The 25,612-nt window shown below is 41.7% G+C and overlaps 1 protein-coding gene across 1 annotated transcript in view; it reads right to left on the bottom strand.

The window, feature by feature from the left end:
* Positions 1-4,208: 4,208 nt before the first annotated feature.
* MAMDC2 (MAM domain containing 2) overlaps positions 4,209-25,612 on the bottom strand; it is a 199,326-nt gene continuing 177,922 nt past the window's right edge. The window contains 9 exon segments of the mRNA XM_082247924.1: positions 4,209-4,612; positions 15,262-15,346; positions 17,847-18,109; positions 20,057-20,108; positions 20,110-20,153; positions 20,156-20,209; positions 22,236-22,329; positions 22,972-23,237; positions 24,541-24,681. Of these exon segments, the coding sequence (XP_082104050.1) occupies positions 4,545-4,612; positions 15,262-15,346; positions 17,847-18,109; positions 20,057-20,108; positions 20,110-20,153; positions 20,156-20,209; positions 22,236-22,329; positions 22,972-23,237; positions 24,541-24,681 (1,067 nt within the window). The 3' untranslated portion in view covers positions 4,209-4,544.

The raw sequence follows: 25,612 nt of genomic DNA on the forward strand, positions 1-25,612 counted from the left end.
CATCAATTGCCGCCTCTGATGAGTGGAAAAACATGGGGCTGCAAGGGTATAGAATTTTCAGCATCAAACGTACTGTCAAAGTAACCACCAGCACCAGAGTCTACCAACACCTGAGTAACCACTGAACCAGCTGCCCAGGAGAGGACAACTGTGATTAGCGGTTTATCGTCACAGGAAACCGGGGACGAGGAAAATCCACCTAAGATCTGCCCCTGACAGGACCTTGGGTGCGAGCCTTTCCTGGACAGGTCGGATAAAATTTCAGGAAATGCCCACCAAGGCTGCATTACAGGCAACGCCCCTCCCTCTTCCTAATGGCCCGCTCAGCCTCAGAACCCCAGATGCACGGGTTCACAGCCAGACGCACCATCCCCAGGAGGCGTGGGAGCTGAGGGAGGAATGGGTGGGGAAGAAAACTTAGGAGCCAATCTGGTAGGAGGCCTCCGCAGGTGCTCCTTTAAAATGATGTTCTCTTGCAGATCCTGGTATCGATCAAAATCAGGAAAGATATGAGAGGCTCAAGCTTGTCAGGAAGTTCCTTTGCCACAATCTCATCCTTCAATGCATCGGAGAGACCATGAGAGAAGAGAGCCACCAGAGCCTCATTATTCCAGCCCACCTCTGCTGCCAGGGTATGAAATTTGATGGCCTACTCGGCAATGGTTTGTATACCCTGTTGAATGGACAGGAGCAGCAGAGGAAGCCCGCCTTGGAGATAGAGAGAGAGAGAGAGAGATAGATATATATATATATATATATAATCTCTATATTATCTCTATATTTTAGTCAGATGTGCAACATCATCACTGAGCAATGCCCAGGGAGCAGGCAAGTGATGATGCAAACAGTTTATAAGACATAGTGGTCTGCACATGTCCAAAATGTCTGCCAACAGGAAGGCAAGGTAAGACCTTGACAGATCCTGGACCTCAAGGCCCTGAACTGCTTTGTGCGGGTACAGAAATTCAGAATGGAGTCCATTCACACCGTGCTGGCATCCCAACTTCAGGGGGAATTCCTTGCCTCTATTGGCATCAAGGATGCTTACCTGCACATTCCAATATGTTGTGGGAAATGAGCACTATCAGTTTGTGGCGTTACCCTTCAGTCTCGCCTCCGCTCCTCGGGTCTTCACAAAATTGTTTGCCCCGGTTCTGGCGTTGCTACGCCAGCGGGGGATTGTGGTACTGGGCTGCCTGGATGACCTACTCTTGCGTGCAGAATCCTCTGCTACCTTGATGGAAGATGTGGAGATCACTATACAGACCCTAAAGGAGTTTGTTTGGCTTCTAAACTACCAGAAATCTGCTCTGATTCCACCCAAAAAATTGGATTATGTGGGTCTTACTCTGGATTCAGCTCTAGCCAAAGTATTCCTTCCTCTGGACAAACTCCATAAGTTGCATGCTGCGATTCCTCTATTGCTGTCCAGCAGGTGGTCCTTCCTCTGGACTTGCATGCGTGTGCTGGGCCTGATGGGGTCTAGCTTCGAGGCCGTTCTGTTTGGTAAAATGTGACAAGTGTCTGAAGTCTCTGGACAACCAGATTTGGCTGAGCCAGGAAACCAGGGGTTCCCTGGTCTGGTGGCTTTGCTCTCCGGCTCTTCGGCAGGGCAAATTATTTCTCCTCTTGTATTGGACAGTGGTCACTATGGATGCCTGTCTGTCCGGGTGGGGAGGTGTCCTGGGACTGAGCTCCACTCATTGTTGTTGGACGCTGGGGGAATCTAAACTACCGATCAATGTATTTGAACTTCAGCGATCAGACAATGCCATGGTGTTGGCTGTTGCTTATGTCAGTCCCCAGGGAGGAACAAACAATGTGGTAGCTGCCCTGGAAGTAGCTGTCATCCTCTGGCGGGCAGTACGCTTAGTCCTGGCCCTCTCCGCAGTACACATTCCCAGAATGGAAAACTGGCAAACGGATGATCTCAGTTGGAAGGCATTGGATAAAGGGGAGTGGTTGTTTCATCTGGACGTGCTTCATCAGATATGTCTCCAGTGGGGCACCCCCAAGGTGGAGCTGTTGGTGTCTTGGTTTAAAAAAAAAAAAGGTACCGAGGTTTGGGGCAAGGTCACAGGATCCTCTGGTGGACCCCACAGACGCTCTGGTGGCCCCATGGGGCCAGTATCGTCTGATCTATGCCTTTCCTCCTCTCAAGCTTCTGCCTCAGCTTTTGCGCAGGATCAAAGCCGAAGGGATTCCAGTCATTCTAGGGCAGTGTTTCTCAACTCCAGTCCTTAGGACCCACTAACAGGCCAGATTTTAAGTATCACCTTGAGGAGATACAGACTAGAATACTGCAATCACTGAGCAGCAAAATAGATCACCTGTGATGTATTTCAGTTATCTTGCAAACCTGGCCTGTTAGTGGGTCCCGAGGCCCGGAGTTGAGAACCACTGTTCTAGTGGCCCTGGACTAGCCTTGCCAACCTGGTGTGTTTTTTTTTTTTTTTTTTTTTGCTTCTGGATAACCCTTGGAGGCTACCTCTCAGGGAGAATCTACTGTCCCAAGGGCCGATCTTTCATCCTGATTTACAGTCGCTGGTTTTGACGGCCTGGCTGTGAGTATTGAGGATTGCCCCTGGGGGTCTGCCTGAAGTTAGAGGGGACCATTCTGGAAGAGGTTTGGGGATCCAGTGCCAGCTAGTGGTGAAAGGGGGTACCTAGGTTGAGGACGCTGAAGTGACAGAGGGGGTGCATAGTCAGTGGACCCTGCAGAGCTTAAAGTGTAAAGGGAGTGCCTGCGGTTTGGGCCCTAAAGTGCCAGTGCACAGTGTGAGGTGTGACAGTTGAGAGTTGCAGCAGTACAGGAACTTACAAGGAGTTTTCTCAGCCAGTTCAGTGCTGGAGGGAGCCATTCAGTGACTTTGAGCTATAGCAGTGTTACAAGTCAAGCAGTTCCACAGTCCTGGATCTTCTGGACTAAAGTCGAGGATCCAGCACAGTTTTCAGTGATACAGTGTTCAAGCGTCAGTAAGAGTTGGCTAGCGTCGGCTGGCGTCAAGACAGCGCTAACAGGTATTTTTGCCAGAAAAGTCCCACAATTGTATTTAGTTGAGCCTAAAGGAGTATCCCACTCATTCCCTTCTCCCATCCCTTTTAAATACAATAAAACAACAAAACAAAGGTGCCGGAGTTGTCAATGTCTTAGTGCTCACACCCAGGGTCGCAGCTCACATGGGCTGGAGGGGTAACCGGTAACAATGGCAGACCCGCCACAGGCCTGGAAAACCTGCTGCACCTGAAATACTGCTTTTCTGTAACCCAGCTTCCTTGTACCAATATAGATAGCAGGATGTCAGAATACACAGATGAATGATTCACAAAGAACACTCTTTTTGTTTTTTAGTCAAGTAGGTCTGCATTTCAACTCTTCAGCAGCATTGAACAAGTGCAATGGTATTTGCCAGTACTTCCCAGTATGCTCTGACTGTAAACACTGTACCATGAAAGCACATGCTTTGCTTTAAAAGCCATTACAGGTTATAATATGAATGATACCCCCCAAAAAAACACCCTGATTACCACCACACTGGTCATATGGTGATGCTGTATGGCTCTGGTGCCAGTATGTAAAAAAAAAAAAAATTGTTACACAAAGATTAAAACTTCAAAAAAACTCACCATTCCTCTTACTAAATACCTTTGACTGTCTACTTTACAAAAAAGGGTCATTTGGGGGATATTTGTACTGTCCTGACATTTTAGGGCCTCAAAATGCCAGTACTTTAGGATTGGTCGATTTTCAAATATCTATACCATAGTTTGTAGACTCTACCACTTTCCTACAGACTACACAATATACACTTATTTGGATTATTTTTACCAAAGAAATGTAGCCGTATACAAGTTGGCCTAAATGTATGAAGAAATATAATTTATTTGAAAATTTTTCAGAAACAAAGAAAATTGCATTTTTTTCCCCCCAATTTTCAGTCATTTTTCGTTTTTTAGCAAGAAATAGGAAACCCAGTGGTGATTAAATATCACCAAAAGAAAGCTCAAAAAATGATAAAAAATTAAATTTGGGTACAGGGTTGCATGACTTGAGTAATTGGCATTCAAAGTGTGACAGTACTGAAATCTGAAAATTGGCTGGGGCAGGAAGAGGGTGAAAGTCTAATATTGAGGTGGTTAAAGACAAGACTTTCCATTTTGAAAAAGAACAGTTACATTTCCAAAGAAACAACCTGCTAAAAAAAATTTATCACAAATAAAATATTTTATTGTGAATAAATTTTACTGGTTCCCACCTGTGTTAGGAAAAGACACACACACTGAAAAATACACACAAAACCAATACAGTGAAAACAGTGGCAAACAGCAACGCTGTACACACATAGTTATTGACAATACATGCATTTGTAACATATTTCTAGCCCTGAGTAGATTTTCTTGTCTGCGAACACAAGTGCTCTGAGTTGTGCTATGTATCTGTAAATATTTTATAAAAATTCTTCAGATTGCTCTATCAAAGATTTGCTGTGCAGTTTCTGGAGTGACAATGTCTATTTATTCTTTTTTTCGGGAAAAGTAATGGCTTAGAACTCAATTTCATTGAATTCATCTGAATATCCGGATGATTGTAGTGTCCCAGAATCGTCTGAATCTGTAATAATGAAAGGTAATAATTATCACATTTGTACTTGCTTCTGGATACTCAAAACCCTACATTTAGCTGTTCCAAACTATGTTTGCATTTTAAAACGACTCCTTCAGTATGGGTCTGCCTTCATTATAACATGAACAGAACCTTGATTTACATTATCTTTAGGAATGCCGGTAAATATTTCAGCCAAAATGGAACTCCTATTGCAGGTGATGCCTCTATTTTCACTCACAGCTCTGTCCTGACGTAAGGAAAAACAGTTAGCTAATCTGCAATAATCACAATACAGTTACCTGATCAACCAAAGGCAATAATAAGAAAATAAATATTGTCTGCATCCCTTTGCTTGTTAAGAACCTAAAGAATATTTGAGAAAAAAACAAAAAGGGAACTCTTATTGCAGGTGATGCCTCTAGTTTGACTTCATGCTCTGCAGACCCTGCCTTCATTATCATCACCTGAGCAATCTTAGGAAACACTATCTTTAGCCCTTTAGTTATAAAGAATCTTAAAGAGTATCTAATATAAATTGGACTACTCCCGCAGTACATGCCTATAATTTGACATCTAGTTCTATGCAAACTTCTAAAGAAGACAGTAAAACCAATCCCATGCACAGGAACGGTACAGGATACCTCCAGTTTGCCATATGACGAGTAAGTGACAGTTGATTTTTTTTTTTTTGAGAAAATTCTAGCAACTGTCAATTGAAATGGAAAGGTATTTTTATAACATTAACTAACACAATGCATAGTGTATCAATTACACAGTATATCTAGAATATAGAAATACCACCACTACCTCCTGGCTGGGTGCAGCAGCAGTAACACACACTCAGTCCAGATGCAATTGAAAGAACTTGTATTGAAGTTAGAGTGAAACAGTTCACAGCAAGCCCGGTGGAAAGCAGCCGAACCAGGAACACTTACGAATGAACTGCAGCTTGTAGCAGAGCAGGTCTCAGCCGAGTAGACAGAGAGAGTGATGAATCCCTGCGCTATCCCTACTCATTTGTGACCTTTCGCTGCCATTATTTCTGTCCTTGACAGAGGAGTGGCCTGTCCCTATGCTACCCACATGATAGAATGCATGCCAAATCCAGGAGCCAGGGTCGTAAATAGACTGTGCCACACATAAGATAGTTGTCAGAGTCATATGGGTGGCCAGCATCCAATCAGATCGCTGCCCCAGTGACCCAGGAAACCATAGAAGAACCATGTTCCTCTTTACTTCCTCTTTCTCTGCAATGCCACTGCAGTTCGGCATCATCTGCAGAGGAGAAAATAAACTGTACCTGCCTACAGAGCCCTGCTCTTTGACAGATGCTGTACTCAGCATTGAAAATACAATAATGTAAAGGCATAGCATACAAAATTGAAACAACATAGAGTATTTTGCAGGAAGCTGAGTGCGGTTAGAAGGCAAAGGGCACAAGTCACAGTGTCCTCTGTGGAATCATGTTGTAAGTAATTCGCTTCTAGATGAGGTTCTGAGGCTGCAGGAGGGTGAGGGCTGTCTGCATCCTCCATTCCCTCCTCATCTGGGCCCAGAACTGATTCCTCAGACAGTCTGTGGTACTGTCTAGGGTTGTTGGACTGTCTGTGGTAATTGTGCTGGGGCTTTTTGCCTCTGGAGTGTCAGAAGCCAGAGGCTCAAGCAGCAAACCGGACAGGTACAATTTATCAGGCACCTCCTGTACAGGTGGAATATCCATGGAATCAACTGGCTCTCTGTCTCTAGCTGGTCCGGTAGAGCAGTTGCCACTCAGCACACGTCTTTTTTAGATTTTGGTTAACTCCTCTTTTAACGGGATTAGGTTCTTCAGAGACTGTCAAACACTGGAGTTGGAGGGAAAGACTGCTTCTCTACTCGAAAAGGGGGAATGCTACCATTTAGGTTCAGCAACGGCAATACATCTAGGATTGAATCTGCACCTAAGTCTTTGTGTCTATTCAGTACCACCTGCTTGGCTTTCTGAATTTGATCCAAGTGTTCATGCACCCAGGTGCTATGCGTCCTGGGGTGACAGTTCTCTGGAAAGCCCAGTAGGAGATCAATGCTAATCGCCTGTAGTGCCCGAACATAAGGAAGAAGGGCATGTGCCCCGTAGCATGGTGGGCCATATTGTTGTAGGCCCACACTACAGCCCCTTCATGCTGATGCCAGCGATCACAGTGCCCCTGCTCTAGAATCCTTGGCATGCCCAGTAGAGTGCTGTTGAACTGCTCACAGGTCCCATTACCCTGAGGGGTAATGTGGAGTGGTCAGAAGTACCTCCTGACTAAGGACTTATTGTTCAGTAGAAATGCGTGCCTGACAATACAGGACATTGAACCAAAACCTCTTTTTGGGACTTTGTAGGGAACCAAAAAAAAATTATATACATACAGTGGGTACGGAAAGTATTCAGACCCCCTTAAATTTTTCACACTTTGTTATATTGCAGCCATTTGCTAAAATCAGTTAAGTTCATTCTTCTTCCTCATGAATTTACACACAGCACCCCATACTGACAGAAAAACACAGAATTGTTGACATTGTTGCAGATTTATTAAAAAAGAAAAACTGAAATATCACATGGTCCTAAGTATTCAGACCCTTTGCTCAGTATTTAGTAGAAGCCCCCTTTTGATCTAATACAGCCAGGAGTCTTTTTGGGAAAGATGCAACAAGTCTTTCACACCTGGATTTGGGGATCCTCTGCCATTCCTCCTTGCAGATCCTCTCCAGTTCTGTCAGGTTGGATGGTAAACGTTGGTGGACAGCCATTTTTAGGTCTCTCCAGAGATGCTCAATTGGGTTTGTCAGGGCTCTGGCTGGGCCATTCAAGAACAGTCACGGAGTTGTTGTGAAGCCACTCCTTCGTTATTTTAGCTGTGTGCTTAGGGTCATTGTCTTGTTGCAAGGTAAACCTTCGGCCCAGTCTGAGGTCCAGAGCACTCTGGAGAAGGTTTTTGTCCAGGATATCCCTGTACTTGGCCGCATTCATCTTTCCCTCGATTGCAACCAGTCGTCCTGTCCCTGCAGCTGAAAAACACCCCCACAGCATGATGCTGCCACCACCATGCTTCACTGTTGGGACTGTATTGGACAGGTGATGAGCAGTGCCTTGTTTTCTCCACACATACCGCTTAGAATTAAGGCCAAAAAGTTCTATTTTGGTCTCATCAGACCAGAGAATCTTATTTCTCACCATCTTGGAGTCCTTCAGGTGTTTTTTAGCAAACTCCATGCGGGCTTTCATGTGTCTTACACTGAGGAGATGCTTCCGTCGGGCTACTCTGCCATAAAGCCTCGACTGGTGGAGGGCTGCAGTGATGGTTGACTTTCTACAACTTTCTCCCATCTCCTGACTTCATCTCTGGAGCTCAGCCACAGTGATCTTTGGGTTCTTCTTTACCTCTCTCACCAAGGCTCTTCTCCCCCGATAGCTCAGTTTGGCCGGATGGCCAGCTCTAGGAAGGGTTCTGGTCGTCCCAAACGTCTTCCATTTGAGGATTATGGAGGCCACTGTGCTCTTAGGAACCTTAAGTGCAGCAGAAATCTTTTTGTAACCTTGGCCAGATCTGTGCCTTGCCACAATTCTGTCTCTGAGCTCTTCAGGCAGTTCCTTTTGACCTCATGATTCTCATTTGCTCTGACATGCATTGTGATCTGGAAGGTCTTATATAGACAGGTGTGTGGCTTTCCTAATCAAGTCCAATCAGTATAATCAAACACAGCTGGACTCAAATGAAGGTGTAGAACCATCTCAAGGATGATCAGAAGAAATGGAAAGCACCTGAGTTAAATATATGAGTGTCACAGCAAAGGGTCTGAATACTTAGGACCATGTGATATTTCAGTTTTTCTTTTTTAATAAATCTGCAACAATGTCAACAATTCTGTGTTTTTCTGTCAGTATGGGGTGCTATGTGTACATTCATGAGGAAGAAGAATGAACTTAAATGATTTTAGCAAATGGCTGCAATATAACAAAGAGTGAAAAATTTAAGGGGGTCTGAATACTTTTCGTACCCACTGTATATGTTTTGATAAAAAAAGGTATTTTTAGTTGATTACACATAATAAAAACCCCTCTTTGTTGTTTGGGAGTGCCAAAACATATTTGATTACATTACATTAAACGAAAATAGAAAAAATGAGGATCAACATCACATAATTGTGCTTCACAGTGTGTGGTACATCCAGTTGTTGTTTGATGTCAAAGATGTGAGCCCCCACAGTAAACGCCCAACTGGAATCATCCAATGTGTTTCAAACGCCAATTTACAATGCATTCTTTCTCAGGGAAGTACCGCACTAGAAGTAAATGAACAATATTATAATTTCACAATATTAAACTGCACAGAATGTGAAATTATAATATTGTTCATTTACTGTGAGGGTTCACCTCTATGACAGCAAACAACAACTGGATGTACCACACACTGAAGCGCAATCATTTGATGGTGAACCTTCTTTTTTTTTTTATATTCTTTTAATGTAATATTGTGATCAACTATGTTTCAACACTCCCAAACTACAAAGGAAGGAGTTTTCATTATGTGTAATTTAAAAAAATGTAAAACTTTTTTTCAAAACCTAATATATATATATATATATATACTTTTTTTCTTGATTGCTTACAAAGTCCCAAAAAGAGGTTTTGTATAGAAAATTTTTTAAAGAAGGGATGATGGCAACCATTTCCTGCACTTTGAAGTGATTTTTTTGCCTTTTGTTAAATCAGTGCCCACTCATTTTGGGTGCAGATTTCACCAGGTCCATCTTGTAGATCAGTGCCCTGCTCCTTGAAGGAACGAGAAGAGGCTGCTTCCATGTCCTCTAGGCTAGAATCCACATCCTCCCCTGGGCGCTCCACCGGATATTGGTACAGAGCATCCACATGCCCTTTAACCTTCCCGGATTATGTACTTGATTATGTACTTAATGGATTTTGTACTTGAATTAGGCGAGGCAGACGACCCATCTCTGCTCATGTGCCCCTAACTTTGCCGTATCCAAGTAGGCTAGCAGGTTGTTATCTGTGAAGACTTCTATCTCTGCTCTGCTCCAGTTAGGTACTGTGGAAATTTCTCATTGAGGGCCCACACCAGGGCCAGTAGCACCAGTTTAAAGGAACTGCAGTTGTGAGGGTTCTTTTCAGTAGGCTGCAAGCTGCAGCTGGTGTAAGCAATTACAGGCTCACAAGTTGAGCTAGTACAGCTCCCAGGCCTTGCAAACTTCCATCAGTATACCCCCAGAAGGGCTTGGTATAGTCTGCTTAAGCCAGCAAAGGCCCCGAGGTCAGTTCCTATTTCAATGTTTCCTTCCGTAGTGGATTCTCGCCCTTAGAGGGAGGGGCCGAATCCCTTTAAAGTGTGGACACCTGTTGTTTCAGGGAAGCCACATCAAAAGCCAGTTCCCTTAATATTGTCTGTATGGCGGACAGCGGTGAAGAGACCAAGGCCTCTTTTCTTTTATATGCAGCAGATCATACTTTTTGGTCACTGCTATCCTTGCCTCTGCATTTTACCACAGTGTTATGGAAAGAGAAGTAGGTTGTATTGTAATTCGTTCTTGCAGTGCCCTCCTGACCGGGGCTGATTTCAGTTCTGCTTTTTTCATTTAGCCAGCAGGTGAACCAAGTGATGTTGATGCAGGGATCTCTCCCACTGCTCTATTGTAGTCTGACAGTGGGGACTCTACCCCCCCATCAGAATATACAGATCAGCACTTGCAGCCAGTGGCTGAAAGCATTGATCGAATGCTGGTTATCCAGCATGACTGTTCATCTTATGGACACACAGAGACAGCTCGGGAGCGAGCACACATGAGTACCCCCATAGCAAACGGCTTGCTATGGAGGCATTCGGCAAGGGGGAGGGGCCAGGAGCCTTGGCAGGGGACCCAAGAAGAGAAGGACAAGGGCTGCTCTGTGCAAAACCATTGCATAGAGCAGGTAGATATAACGTGTTTATTATTTTAAAAATGATAAAATATGAGCCTGTAATATCACTTTAAAGGAAATCAATGGACAAATAGAACACAAGTGACAAGAATATTTATTGTAATAAACAGTCATATAAGCCCCAAACTGATTTCTATTTTTCACTTAAATAATCATAATATTGAGCATATTTATGTGTTGCTTTTGTTATACAGTATCTCACATTTTTGTAAATATTTTTATTATATCTGTTCATGTGACAACACTGAATAAATTACACTTTGCTACAATGTAAAGTAGTGCGTGTAGAGCTTGTACAACAGTGTAAAATTTGCTGTCCTCTTAAAATAACTCAACACATTTAATGTCTAAACCACTGGCAACAAAAGTGAGTACACCCCTAAGTCAAAATGTCCAAATTGGGCCAATTAGCCGTTTTCTCTCCCCCCCCCCCCCCCCCCGTGTCATGTGACTTGTGTTACAAGGTCTCAGGTCTGAATGGGGAGCAGGTGTGTTGAATTTGGTGTCATTACTTTCACTCTCTTCATACTGGTCACTGGAAGTTCAGCATGGCACCTCATGGCAAATAACTCTGAGGATCTGAAAAAAAAAATGTGTTGCCCTACATAAAGATGGCGTAGGCTATAAGAAGATTGCCAAGACCCTGAAACTGAGCTGTAGCACAGTGGCCAAGACCATACAGCAGTTTAACAGGACAGGCTCCACTCAGAACAGGCCTCGCCAAGGAAGTTGAGTGTACATGTTCCGCGTCATATCTAGAGGTTGTCTTTGGGAAATAGACATATGAATGCTGCCAGCTTTGCTGCAGAGGTTGAAGGGATGGGGGATCAGCCTGTCAGTGCTCAGACCATACGCCGCAACACTGCATCAAATTGGTCTGCATGGCTGTCGTACCAGAAGGAAGCCTCTTCTAAAGATGATGCACAAGAAAGCCTGCAAACAGCTTCCTGAAGACAAGCAGACTCAGGACATGGATTACTGATGAGACCAAGATAAACTTATTTGGTTCAGATGGTGTCAAGTGTGTGTGGCGGTAACCTGGTGAGAAGTACAAAGACAAGTGTGTCTTGCCTACAGTTAAGCATGGTGGTTCGAGTGTCATGGTCTCAGGCTGCATGAGTGCTGCTGGCACTGGGGAGCTACAGTTCATTGAGGGAACCATGAATGCCAACATGTACTGTGACATACTGAAGCAGAGCATGATCTCCTCCCTTCGGAGACTGGGCCGCATGGCAATATTCCAACATAACGACCCCAAACACAACTCCAAGACGACCACTGCCTTGCTAAAGAAGCTGAGTGTAAAGGTGATGGACTGGCCAAACATATCTCCAGACTTAAACCCTATTGAGCATCTGTGGGGCATCCTCAAACGGAAGGTGGAGGAGCGCAAGGTCTTTAACATCCACCAGCTCCGTGAAGTTGTCATGGAGGAGTGGAAGAGGACTTCAGTGGCAACCTGTGAAGCTCTGGTGAACTCCATGCCCAAGAGGGTTAAGACTGGGCTGGAAATTTTGTGCCCAATTTGGACATTTTGACTTAGAGGTGTACTCACTTTTGTTACCAGTGGTTTAGACATTAATGGCTGTGTGTTATTTTGAGTGGACAGCAAATTTACGCTGTTATACAAGCTTGTACACTCACTACTTTACATTGTAGCAAAGTGTCATTTCATTAGTGTTATCACATGAAAAGATATAATAAAATATTTACAAAAATGTGAGGGGTGTACTCACTTTTGTGAGATATTGTACCTTTACACTAAACATAACTTTTTATACAGAGAAGACATATGTATTTATACAGTGGGTATAGAAAAGAATCACCCCCAATAAAATAATCACATTTTGTTGCTTTGCAGCCTGAAAGGAAGACAGACACAGTTTTTGTTTTATCCAGCTATATTTACTCAGTGCAACTTGTAACATCCAAGTGAAATAGATAACACCAGAACAAAAATAAAAATAATTCAAAAACAATATCACAAAATTAAAAAAAAGGATCACTCCCTCCTAAAAATGACTTGTAAAGTTAATCAGGTGTAGCTAATTAACTTCTCAATGGCAGACAAAGCCATTTGACTTTCAACTGTGATCAGCTGTGGTTATTTGATTAGCTCAGAATAACAAGAGCTTTCCTGGAGCATTTTAGTCCCTGGTAGTGCAACTGAAGCAAACAATCAACTATGGGTGGCAAGGCACTGTCAAAAGATCTCCAGAATAAAATTGTGGACAGGCACAAGTCAGGAGGTGGATATGAAAAAAAGGATATATCAATGCCTAGAAGCACAGTGAAGTCTATTAAGAAGTAGAGGGTATTTGGTACAACACAGGTCCTCCCTGGATCAAGAAATCACTTCAAACTGGATGAAAGGGCCAGGAGGAAACTGTTGAGAGGCTACCAAGAGGCTGACAGCAACTCTGAAGCAGTTGCAGGAATTTATGAGTGGTCATTGTGTGCTTCTATGGGTGGGTTGCAAGAAAAAAGCCACTCCTCAAGAAAGGCCACATGCAGTGATGACTGAGCTTTGCCAAAACGCACCTTGAAGATTCTGAGGCCACATGGAAAAAAAGTGTTATGGACAGATAAGACTAAAATTTAATAATTTGGCCTCAAACAGCAAACGATATGTCTGGTGGAAATCCAATACAGCTCACCATCCAAATACCATCATTCCTAGAGTACAGCATGGAGGTGGTAATATCCTGTTATAGGGGTGTTTCTCTGCAGCAGGGACTGGAGCACTTGTTAGGATAGCAGGAAAAATGGATGGGGCAAAATACCTTCAAATTCATGAGGAAAATCTGCTGCCCTCTGACAGAAAGTTGTTAATGGGAAGAAGGTTTACTTTCCAGCATGACAATGATCCAAAGCAAAAATGACCACACAGTGGTTGAAGAAGAAAAAACGTGAATGTCCTTGCATGGCTTAGTCGGAGCCTGACTTAAACACCATTGAAAATCTGTGGAATGACTTGAAGACTGCAGTCCACAAACGGGCACCATCAAACTTACCTGAACTTAAGCAGTTCTGCAGAGAAGAGTGGGCAAATATTGCAAAGTCTAGATGTGCAAAGTTAGCAGAGTCAAATCCCAACAGACTAAGACTAAAGACTGTAATTAAAGAGGAAGTAAACTTCCCTCTGTAACTTTTACTTATAGGTAAGCCCATGATAAGGCTTACCTATAGGTAGTGTAAATATCTCCTAAACTTGCACTGTTTAGAAGATATTTACTTTACATGCAGCCACTAACATCATTGGTGCATGCACTCTGAAGGAATAGCCGCCCGTGCCGTTCCGTCAGAACCCCATGCCATGAACGCCGTATCCCGCGTGCATTCGCGGGAGTGACTTCATTGCGGCTCTGGCCAATCAGACGGCTGGACTACGTGATACTGGAAGGATTACAGGTGAACATGTCAGCTGTCTCAGCGGTGAGCGGGCGCCGCTGGAAGGGCTTCGTTCTAAGAGAAGTATTTTATAATGAGCTAGTATGCAATGCATACTAGCTCATTATGCCTTTGTCTTACAGGTTTTTATTTTTTATTTAGGAGGTTTACAACCTCTTTAAAGCAAAAGGTGGTTCAACAAAATACTGACACAAGGGAGGGGGGGATCTAACTCAGTGATTCTATTTTTTATTTTTTTCTGACATGTTGGTGGTATATCTTTCGCTTGGATGTTCTAAATTGCAAAAGCCGACTGAATATTAGCATGCATAAGGAAGGGGATATATTCCAGAGACAAAGCTATAATCCTACCACTTTATAAAACTCTGGTCCGCCCACATCTGGAGTATTCTGTTCAGTTCTGGTCGCCAATCCTCAGAAGGGATGTGCTGGAACTGGAGAGAGTCCAGAAAAGGGCAACTAAACTAGTTAGGGGATTGGAGGAACTTAATTACGAGAAGCGATTACAAGCGCTTAATTCTCCTTGGAGAGGAGATGCCTGAGAGGGAACATGATAGCGATTTACAAATACCAAAATGGTGATCCCAGCATAGGAAAAAAAACAATTTAGTCTCAAGGAGTGCAAGAGGACATGTGGTCACACAATGAGATGAGAGGAGAGGTGGTTTAACCTTAAGCTGCGTAAGGGGTTCTTCACTGTAAGGGCGGTGAGAATGTGGAACTCTCTTCCACAATTGGTGGTAGCTGCAGGGAGTATGGCTACTTTTAAAAGACTCTTGGACATGCATCTTACAGATCACAACATTCAGGGGTATGGGAAATGATCACACCACTGACACACACACACCAGCACATGTTGAACCGGATGGACTGTTGTTTTTATTCAACCTCAACTACTATGTAACTTTGTAACTGTGCACTAGATACAGCTGCATAAAACAAAAACTGTGTCTGTCTTCATTTCAGGCTGCAAAGCCACAAAATGTGATTATTTTAAAGGGGGTGATTATTTTCTATACCCACTGTAAATGACCTGTAACATCCAAATACTATTTTATAAATATTTGATGCCGGCTTCAGTGTCCGCTTGATATCACTGGATTTTACCTCTGATTTGTACCTGTATTGTGAACATACCCTTTGTGAATTATAATCCCTTGCTATGTCAGGACATTTTATTTTATCTTAATTCAGTAGAATGTTACAGAGTATATTTTATATGCTTCACAAACAAAAAGGAGGCAATAACACAACATAACAGATTTAGATATACACCAAGGATTACCTTTGCAAGATCCATTTTGAAACATTATATCGTCAACTGCAATATCACTTCGTATAGAAATACCACGTATGGCTTCAAACACTATCTGTTTAAGCAAAATAAAAAATAGAACATTCTTATTACAACAGGTATTAATCAATTCTACAAGTATGAAGAAATAACGATTTGACTTTTTCCACTGGATTTTTCATATTTTATAATACAACTGGTTGTCTATACAAACTGAGTTTAATATTACAGGCATAACGGATCCTAATCAAGTGCCATGAAGACATTTTAGTGCATTGAACCATTACTAATAAAAAAAACTTTAAGGTTTGTTTTTTACTGAAGTTGTTGAATTAAATATATACACTTAAACAGCCCTGCTGCTGCTGTATAATGCTTCTGAGTATTTCGAGTAACACTTCCTCCGCTGACCACTGTGGTTCCCATCACTGACCCCAATGTCACTATTGTATCTTGTAGTGATGTAGGGAGTCCGCTGGAGAAATCAGGGAGTGTCAATCTCCTGGTTTTCCATAGCACTAAGGCTTGGTTCACACCTATGCGTGTGGCTGCGGGTGTGAGAATTGCAGCGATTCTCCCACCCGCAGTGAAAATGTGCTGCTGTTCGAAAACATGCAGGGCTGCAATTCATTCTGAATGTCACTTCAAAGCATGTCAAATTGCAGCGCATGTGCCGAAACCACACTGTCAAAATAACTATGCAATTTTCCTGTGATAAAGGTGCATGCGGGAAACTCAGGCAGGCAGCCCATTGAAATTAACAGGCTGCCATGCCTGCACAAACGCGGCCCGCAGAAACACATAGATGTGACCCGAAGGTAAGTGGTTTTTACCATTGACCTCCATGGCCATACAGTTACAGAATCTAGGGTAATTATTTGTTTCAAAACAGGGTTGATTTAAGCTTAGTACACTTGATCACTGGTTGCTGACATGGTAAAAGTACAGAAATGAATGTGGGCTGCCATGTCATGTATGGTACTATATCCTTGTTATTGAGAACACTTGTCCAAAATGAATAAAAATGATGCTATTTCAATCCTGAACTCCAGGAAAACAGCTGAATACACAGATAAAATCCAATCCGGGGAGCTGTTTTACTGTACCTGTCAAAAGGATTTGCATTTCTGCCTATCCTGTCCTGATAGTTACACAGCTCTGGAACGCTGCACAGGTCTGTTTGGCAGCTGTGAGAGACCTGATTTGTATCTGCTACAGTTAAATCAGTATTAAACCCAATGCCAAAAATTTAATATGTAAAGTTTTTTTTCTTTTTTTAGGTTTTTTTTTTCCTTCCGTTTTCACCTGGTGGTCTGGCCAGTAAAACACCTCCTGTATTAGAGTGCCCCCCCACTCTGGATGGGATAAAAGTTTTACATAAATAAATAAAAGCTGACCATTGTAAGCACTCCTGTCCGTGGTAAATGGTTTGTCTCAACACTCTAACTGCTATATCTGCAGGAGAGCTGGTTCTGTTGAAAAACAACAGACTTACTTGCTGGATCAGTAGGTGAAAAAAAAGGAAAGAAAGCCTAAAAAAGAAAACGGATGCAGCCATTACATCTAAGAAATTGATAAATGTTTGCTTTGGGGTTTAATACTGCTTTAAGTAACACTTATGGTTTTGTCCTTCCCCCAACCAGTGAAAAGAAGCAGCAGACTGATGAGCTGATCTCTTTATCACTTTGTTCTCTCCTCCTATCAGCATTAAATTATTTTTATTTATGGATACAGAGCTGCAATAATTTTTATAATATGTCTGGACTTCAACACATGAATATAGATTGGTGAATGTTGTAACTTAAATGGAGTTTGGATTAGAGCAGTTCTGCTTAAGACTACAGTTGTTCTTTAAAAAGGAGGAGGGGAACATAAAATATGAATGTAGTTGTATACTCTAAAGCAGTCTCAGCGGTCTCCAAACTGTGGCTTGTGGGCCAGATGCGGCCCTTTGCTTGCTGTTTTATGGCCCCCATCTACTGATACCAACAATGGGGCATAATTCCCCCCTCCACTAACACCAGTGAGGGAGCAAGATTCCTTCCAATGACCTAATGACACCAACACTTGGGCCCAATGACACCAATGATGGGGCAAGAATCCTTCCAAAGACACCAACTTTGGGGCACTATTCCTCCCCCTGACACCAAAGATGGAGCATTGATTTTTCCAGCTGACGTTGGAAACTTTTCTACTCCCACAGGCCGAAGTCCAGCCCCATACTTTCCCTGAAGGACATTAAACTGTCCCTTTATTTAGAAAGTTTGGAGACCCTGCTCTAAAGAAAGATCAAGGCAGACAATATTTCTTCCATCTTGATTTATCAGTGTGATATTTCCTATTTTCAAAGAGATACCTATAGTCAGATAAAGCAGAAGGTAGTGAGCCCTTCTCACATTATAAATAGCAGTAGCCCATGGAAGCCAGTCATTTTCCATTATTAGTTTAATTAGGGTACACTGATACAAATTAAATCTCCCTTTTGGGTCTCTCTCACTTAAATGTGAGTTTGTTCACAGTTCTACTTTTATGTAACTGTTACATCATAATATGTTATGTGGTTCATTAAGACTTACCCTATGTTGCTTGTTGCTTTCATATTCTATCTGTGCTCTCAACCAACTAATACTTTGTTCACCTCTCCTGGTCCACAGAAGAGTATCTTTAGATCTGCCAACTTCTTCTCTCACATATACATTAAGAAGTCCAGTGCCAGCACCGTACATATTGTAGAAGAAACTTAAGCACTGTTTTCCATGGATGGCTCGAAGTGGCCTAGAGATAAGCCTTGCTTTCTGTCCGTAAACCATGTTAGTGGCTTCAATATACATGTAATATCCTTAAATGAATAAAATTACAAAAACATTTGAACCATTAAATTCAATAATTAAGTATTCCAAAGTGCTAGTCAATAAAAAAATAAATCAGTTTTCGGTAGATCTCATTTGCAAACAATTCAATAATTACTTTAAAAAAATGTTATTCCAGAAATTAAAATATGCAATTTGAGACCGTACATATACTGTCATGTTACAATGTGTATACTGTACATATACAGTAGTTAAAAGAGAGATCATTTGCGATAAAGTAGATTATATCAGTTGTGGTAATATGTTTTAACCACTTGCCTACTGTGCACTTAAACACCCTTCCCATCCAGGCCAATTTTCAGCTTTCAGTGCTCTCACGCTTTGAATGACAATTGCGCGGTCATGCTACACTGTACCCATATGAAATTTTTATCATTTTTTTTTCACACAAATAGAGCTTTCTTTTGGTGGTATTTAATCATCTCTGGGTTTTTTATTTTTTACAAAAAAAAGAATAAAGACAGAAAATTTGTAAAAAAAAAAAGTTTTTCTTATTTTCTGCGAGTAAATTTTGAAAATACATTTTTCTCCTTCACTGATGTGCGCTGATGAGGCGGCACTGATGGGCACTGATAGGCTGCACTGATGGGCACTGATGAGGTGGCACTTATGGGCACTGATGAGGTGGCACTTATGCCTAGGCACGCTCTCATCTTCTAGACTCACATAATGACTTTGGCAACACTGGTGGCCAGCCTAAGAAGAGGAATATCTTGCAAGAGAACATGTTGCAAGACTACTAATATGGTGGGTGCCTTGGAGCCACATATTGTTGTATAGTAGTCCTGGGCAAAATTATCACTATATATATATTATCATTCATCATAAATAGGCTTGCCTGAGTTTAGGTACAGTACATGTTTCCCAAAAAGATTCCAATGGAACACTGTTTCCTGAACATAATAAAATGTTGTGCTCTATTCCCTAAACAAATGCTCACCTCTTCAGCTGCTGACACTACTGTTCCTTCCCAATCCATCCTGTGGATGGCAGGACACAACCAGCATTGGTTGAGCAACCCTTAGAAAGTCACAAAGGAGCATACCTAGGCTTCCTCTCTACCCACGTTTGTGCAGTCCAGTTGCAGCTCTTCATTTTTGCAAGGGTAAAGAAGGGCGGAGTGGGCATTGGGGAGGCAGGGTGGAAGTGCTAGTTTGTGGATTGTTTTGGGCCACACATCCGGGGCTCAATGTGTCCTGCCATCTGCAGGATGGGTTGCGGAGGACAATTGTTTTGGCAGCTGGGGTATTTGTTTGGGGAACAGAGCACAGCATTTTAATATACTGGGAACACTGTGGTACTTGGGGACCTTTTGGGGAAACATATGTAAAGTGAACTTATCCTTTACCAATCTGAACTTTTTATCTTCTTTTCTCAATGTATGCGTTGTATGCATTTGCTAAATGTTAACATGCTGAGACGTTATATACATTTAGGGCCTAGTCACACTTTCATGAAGTAAAACGCATGAATTTTATTGCATGAAAACTGATTTCAAGGCATATGTTACTGGTTTACATCTATACACTGCAGTCTAATGTGTATTTAAAGTGAACATATAAGGTTCCAGTTACCACACACTGCAATGTCATTGTATAATTTGTAACCTTCCAGTAGCCAAAAATGTAAATGTTTTACTTCTACCACATGCCTCCATTTTAGTAGACGAAGAATCCCACTTACAATCATAAAAGGTAAGAACAGTCAGTTTGTACTGCTAAATGCAGACACAGTAGACATTAGTAATGTTCCACCTTATCTCAGCACTAGCCTTTCTTGACATGCACTATACAGACCTCTGAAACAAAGGAAAACCCACCCCAGTGTGCACATGACCTTGAATACCCAAGTTAATTTCCAAAAAAATGCAGTTGTCATGTATGTATGTTGCTTTGTATAAAAACTGCAGAACTCACCTACCCCGGAAGTGTGGTCTCCCTTTGGTCCAGTGTAAGATGTTGGTGTTTCCCCTCGTTTTCTGTGCCAAATACCTCTTCTTTGCCATTCCTGTTGAAATCCACAATCATCCCTTTCAAAGTTACATCTTCCAGGCAGTGGAGGCATCCTATCTGTAATATGCCAACGCAAACATAGATAAGATTAAAGATAGTCCCTTGTTAACAAAGAAAATAAACATTCTTGAATCCTTGACTAATATATATTCAACAAGGCAATATGAGTCCCCTTTCACACTGGGGCGACCTGGTCGCCTCACAGGTCGCCGTAGGTGGCCTTCCATAGGGAAGCTGCGGACCCGTTCTAATAGGAGCGACACAAGTCGCTCCGACCTAGAAAAAGGGTCCGGAGCTTCTTTGGGGCGACCCCGAGCGACCGTCATAGACTTCAATGTTATGAAGTCCGTGCCGGCCACTCTGAGGTCACGGGGCGAGCAGCGCGCCGCGACCTCGGAGGTCGCCCCGGAAAGTAGCGTCGCTGCTATGTGAACGGGGCCTAAGTGAACCTATAATTTATAAACAACAAAAATAATATTGAGAATGCTACTCCCTTCTCTGAAAAATATCTCACTTTATGTTTTGCTTCAGCTGATAGTGAAGTCTAAAAATTAACTGAAAATACAATATTAAAGTGGAAATAAACTCTTACATAATCCCACTGATGTGACCAGTCACAGATGATACACAGTGATGAAGCAAATCCTCCTACATAAGCTCTACCTCTTTATCTGCAGCCTTCTCTTCTCCAGAGCATTCAAAGTTCAGTTTTATTTATCATCCAAATGAACAGTAGGTGTTGTCACTGCATAATTTAATATGTGGTTAATGTAACCACTTAAGCCCCAGCCCTATTTCAGACACTTTTTGTTTACAAGTTAAAACTAGTAGTTTTTCCTAGAAAACTACTTAGAACCCCCAAACATTATATATATTTTTTTAGCAAAAACTCTGGAGAATAAAATGTCGGTCATTGCAATATTTTTTGTCACATGGTATTTGCGAAGCGGTCTTTAAAACTCAATTTTTTGGGAAAAATTTTGAAAAATCACATTTCACTGCATTTAAAAAATACTAAACAGTAAAGTTAGCCCATTTTTTTGTATATTAGGAAAGATGATGTCACGCCGAGTAAATAGATACCCAACATGTTACCGTTTAACATTGCGCCCCCCCCGTGGGATGGCGACAAACTACGGTCAATAAAGATCTCAATAGGCGACGTTAAATTTTTTTAACGGTTACCAGTTTAGAGTTAAAGTGTAGCTCTGGAGATCGCGGCGATACCTCACATGTGGGGTTTGAACAGCGATTTCATTCGCGGCTCGACTTCCGTATATGTTTTTTTTTTTTTTGCGCGCCAGCTAACGGTGACGGGGGGTGGCTAAATTTTTTTTCCTATTTTTTTTATATTTTTTTTAACTTTATTACAGGTTTTTAAAAAAAAAAACATCTGATCACTTTTATTGCTGTCACAAGCAATGTAAACATCCCTTGTGACACCAATATGCAGTGACAGGTACTCTTTATGGAGGGATCGGGGGTCTAAAAGACCCTAGACCCCTCCACTACACTTCCATGTATGCAAAATGCCGAAAACGGCGTTTTTGCATACACCCGTTTTTTAAATTTGCCGCCTTTTGCAGCACAGTAACCCGGAATGATGTAATGGACGCCGCCTCCGGGTTACGTCATCGGAGACCCGATCGAAGCCGTTTCCGGCTTTAATCGGGACTCCATCCAGCCTACTCGGGGCTCCCGGTGGGACGGGAGCCCCGAGCAAAGTCACGGAAGGCGGCGGGAGGGGGGGGGACGTCCCCTCCCGCTCACCCGGGTAACGATCGAGTGGCTCCCGAGCTGCATCGGTCGTTACAGACGGAAAGCCGACTGTTGGCTCTAAACCACGGTACCGGGATGGTGCCTCTAGCTAGAGGCATCATCCCGGTATACTACCGCAAAGTTTGCCGACGTAGATCTACATTACTTTGCGGTAAGTGGTTAAAATGTTTTAACTACTTTTCCAAGCTAATATATCGGCAAGTACAAGAAGTGCAATGTGTACACAAATGTCCATTTACTTCCAACCTGGTACAAATATGTTTTTTTTCTGTTTAATATTGTTAAAGTGTAGTTGTTGTTTTACCTGCTACTTGGCAGTTTCCAATGTTCACTGTAACATCATCAAGTGCTGCAAGACCACAATCCCAAAAACTTTTACACCAACTTACAAACACCACCTAAAAAAAGAACAGAAAGCACAACGCAAGCTGTTTTTACACAGAATCATCTGAAAAAGAGGGGGTACTGCCTATTCACGTATATGTGTAAATTTCTGATTTTGCTATTGAGCTCTGTAAACAAAATACTTTTTTTTTTTCAGCAGACAAGCTAAGGACTGTCTTGAAAACATATGGGAAACCTAGAGTTCCACCTACTGGCTGCATATGTAAATACAAAAATATTAATTTGCAATATTTCATATTTCCCCAAAATGATGTTTTACTGCAGTGGCATCTGTAGTGCCATTTGAATTCTACAGGATTTTTTTGTGAATAAAGCAATGAGTCAGCATTTGATCACTACTTCATTGCTGACACTCTGATTGGTCCTCAATCATTATTGGGATCAGTGCTGTCAGTGACAACTATGACTTGCAGGCAGCATTTATGAGCAGTGTTGGCTGACACCTGTCAGTTCCTGCTGTGACTGACTGGAATCCGTATGATTAAAGCATGGAGCATTGTTTTTCTACAAATTGTGGGCAAGAACTGATTTGACCAGTTATTGTTTTTAGTATTAAAAAAAAAAAAAACTAGCTCTAGTAATTAATGCAATATATAAAAAAATGCTAATTTAACCACTATATAAACATTCTGTACCTGGCAAGTCATCGGCTTATTTATGCTCATTTCAGCTCGTTGCCAAACTCCTTTAGGTGACTCCCGAACAGACCACATTTTTTCTTGAACCACATGGTTTTCTTCAAAGATGTAAACAGCCAAGGAGTCACTCATCTTAGAAAATCCATAGAGTGTGTAGAAAAATCGTAGGCAATATTGCATGTTTCCTGGCAAAGAGGGGCCATAAAGACGTCCCAAATAACCCGACTGAGAAGTAAACCTTGTATTCGCCAGCATGAAATAACCTGTAAAATGCAAAGTCAGTAAACACATCTAATAATAAGACTTACACATATGTTTCTATGTTTTTTCATTCATTACAATAAATGCTACCTAAAATGCACTAAACAAAGCAGTTCAAATGAAAAAGCCAATTTACTATGTACTGTAATATTTTAACAGAATCTCAAAATAACTGTCCACAGATGTAAAAAAAAAATATATAACAAGCACCACAATATTTTTGGGTAGAATTATCTACTGTATCTGATGGTAAAAATGTCTATACCTAAGTTCTTAAAGAGGAGCTTTAGTCAGGTTTAAAAAACAATGAAAAAATACTGTAGCTGCTGACCATTAACAAAAAGAAACACCAGACCAGGGATTCAGCTCTCTCTTCACCCAGGCTGGTTCTTGGCCAGTATTTGGGTGCTGGTCCAACAGGAATTTCTGTGTTCCAGAGGGTTCCCATACCTTGGATCTGTCAGTAGTTGTTGCCCACCCATCAGCTAGACTGCTTTTGGATTTTCCAACTTTATTTGAAATCCTTTGTCCCTCAACTGACAATGGAGACATAATATATTTGTACTTAAGAATGTTAAACACAGGCTGAATATCAGCCGATTTTAGCTGGTTTAACAGAAACCAGCTGACTTTCAGCCCTAGTGTACATAAGCCTGTGTGACAAAAGCCAGCCATTTGGTCAGATTCTGTCGAATGGGCATACTTGAGTACCAGCAGCCAATCAGCAATGGCAGCCAATAGCTGTGAGCGATGACCAATGTGTTCTGGCTGAAGGGGCAGTTCACCATGGAACTGCATTTTAGGTAAACATGCAAAAATGTTGAAGAAGAGGTACTTATTCTTAAGTATTATTCAGAATGATTTTTTTTTTTCGAACACCCAAACATATCACAGGTTCCTGTAGTGGGATTGCCTTCCAAAGGCCTGATTTTGTCATGGGACCCAATCATTTACAATGACTCTTTACAAATTATAGTATTTTCAATTTATGTAACCATATAGCATTTAGGAAAAGTATCCATGGGCTTTTGTTCACTTCAGAACTGCTTCCCTCCCCATTTAAGTCTATGGGAAGGAAAACAGGTCAAATGCAAGTCAATTGCACCTGCAATGAATGGTCTCAAAAGAATCTCAAACCAATGTCAAAGCAAACTGCATCTGCCCAGTAAAGCTTAAGGGTCCTTATAATTGTTAAAAAGTGGAACCAATGTCACAGAGAAAAAATAAGGAATGAAAAGACGGTCATCACAATAAAGCCCAATGAATGGATCACTTTACTCGCTGAATGTGCTTTTCATAATGTACCCAGGCCAGTTGTATGGTCTCCCATTCTGTAGATATTGGGCTTCACTTTCACTCTGCTCCATCCATCTTTATTATCTAGGTGGAACTTGCAAAGATCATCCTCAAAATCACATCCGGCTTCATGTGCATTGAATACAGTCTCTGAAAAAAAAAAAAAAAACATGTACACATGGTACAAAGGAATAATTATAGTGAGATCTGAAACAGGTGGTCACCAGACTGACCACCTATATGTTTATAAAAGAATAAGACTGGAGAAAAATAGTTGAGGTCAGCACTTATTTTATCATTGCACATGTTTCTGATATTTACACTACAATAGAAAGAACATTGTTCTTCATGCTGTAAAACAAAAAGGCACAACATCAAAAGAGAGTGCAATGTGGATCCGGGAATCATTTAATAAATCTTTACCCAGCAAGAGTAAGAAAAAAAGAATACCTAAGAGTTATTTATTTATGTCTAAAATGACATCATTGTACTTTTCTGCTCAATAACATGCTTTCTTCCTAATAATATTGCCACAAAAATTTTAACCAAAGCATGCCTTATACAAAATCAGGTTTAGGTACTAAGATAAAGCAGTATGTTGGGTGTTTGAGCCCGCAGCAAACTTTTAGAATTTTATTTGTTGTGGGTCTGACTGCAGTAAAGTTAAAGGACAATTTATTCTTTTTTTTTTTTTTTATCATGTTACACTGACCTTTTTACGAACAGACCTCCCCGTTCCCTGATCTCACAGCTAGCGGGGATCTTCTCATCCCCCCCCCCCCCCCGCTAGCTGTCAAGGTTAAAAAGACAATAACCAAGCGTGGCTCTGATTCCCTGACCACCTCACTCATTCACAGTGTCCATGGTAGTTCATTCTCTCTTCCTGTCAGTGTATCTAGTGCATCCAGTAAATCTGGATGGCACCAATGATCTTATTTTTTGAATAAAATAAATGCACATTTTTTTACCTGCAAAAAAATTTGCATTTATTTATTTATTTATTTTTTCTAAAAACTAAACTTATCCTTTAACTGTGGATAGGTGACTGCAGTCAGCTTATCACAGCTTTGCCCTGGCCTAC

The sequence above is a fragment of the Pelophylax lessonae genome (genome assembly GCF_965119305.1).
Source record: "Pelophylax lessonae genome assembly, chromosome: 1".
Lineage (NCBI taxonomy): Eukaryota > Metazoa > Chordata > Amphibia > Anura > Ranidae > Pelophylax > Pelophylax lessonae.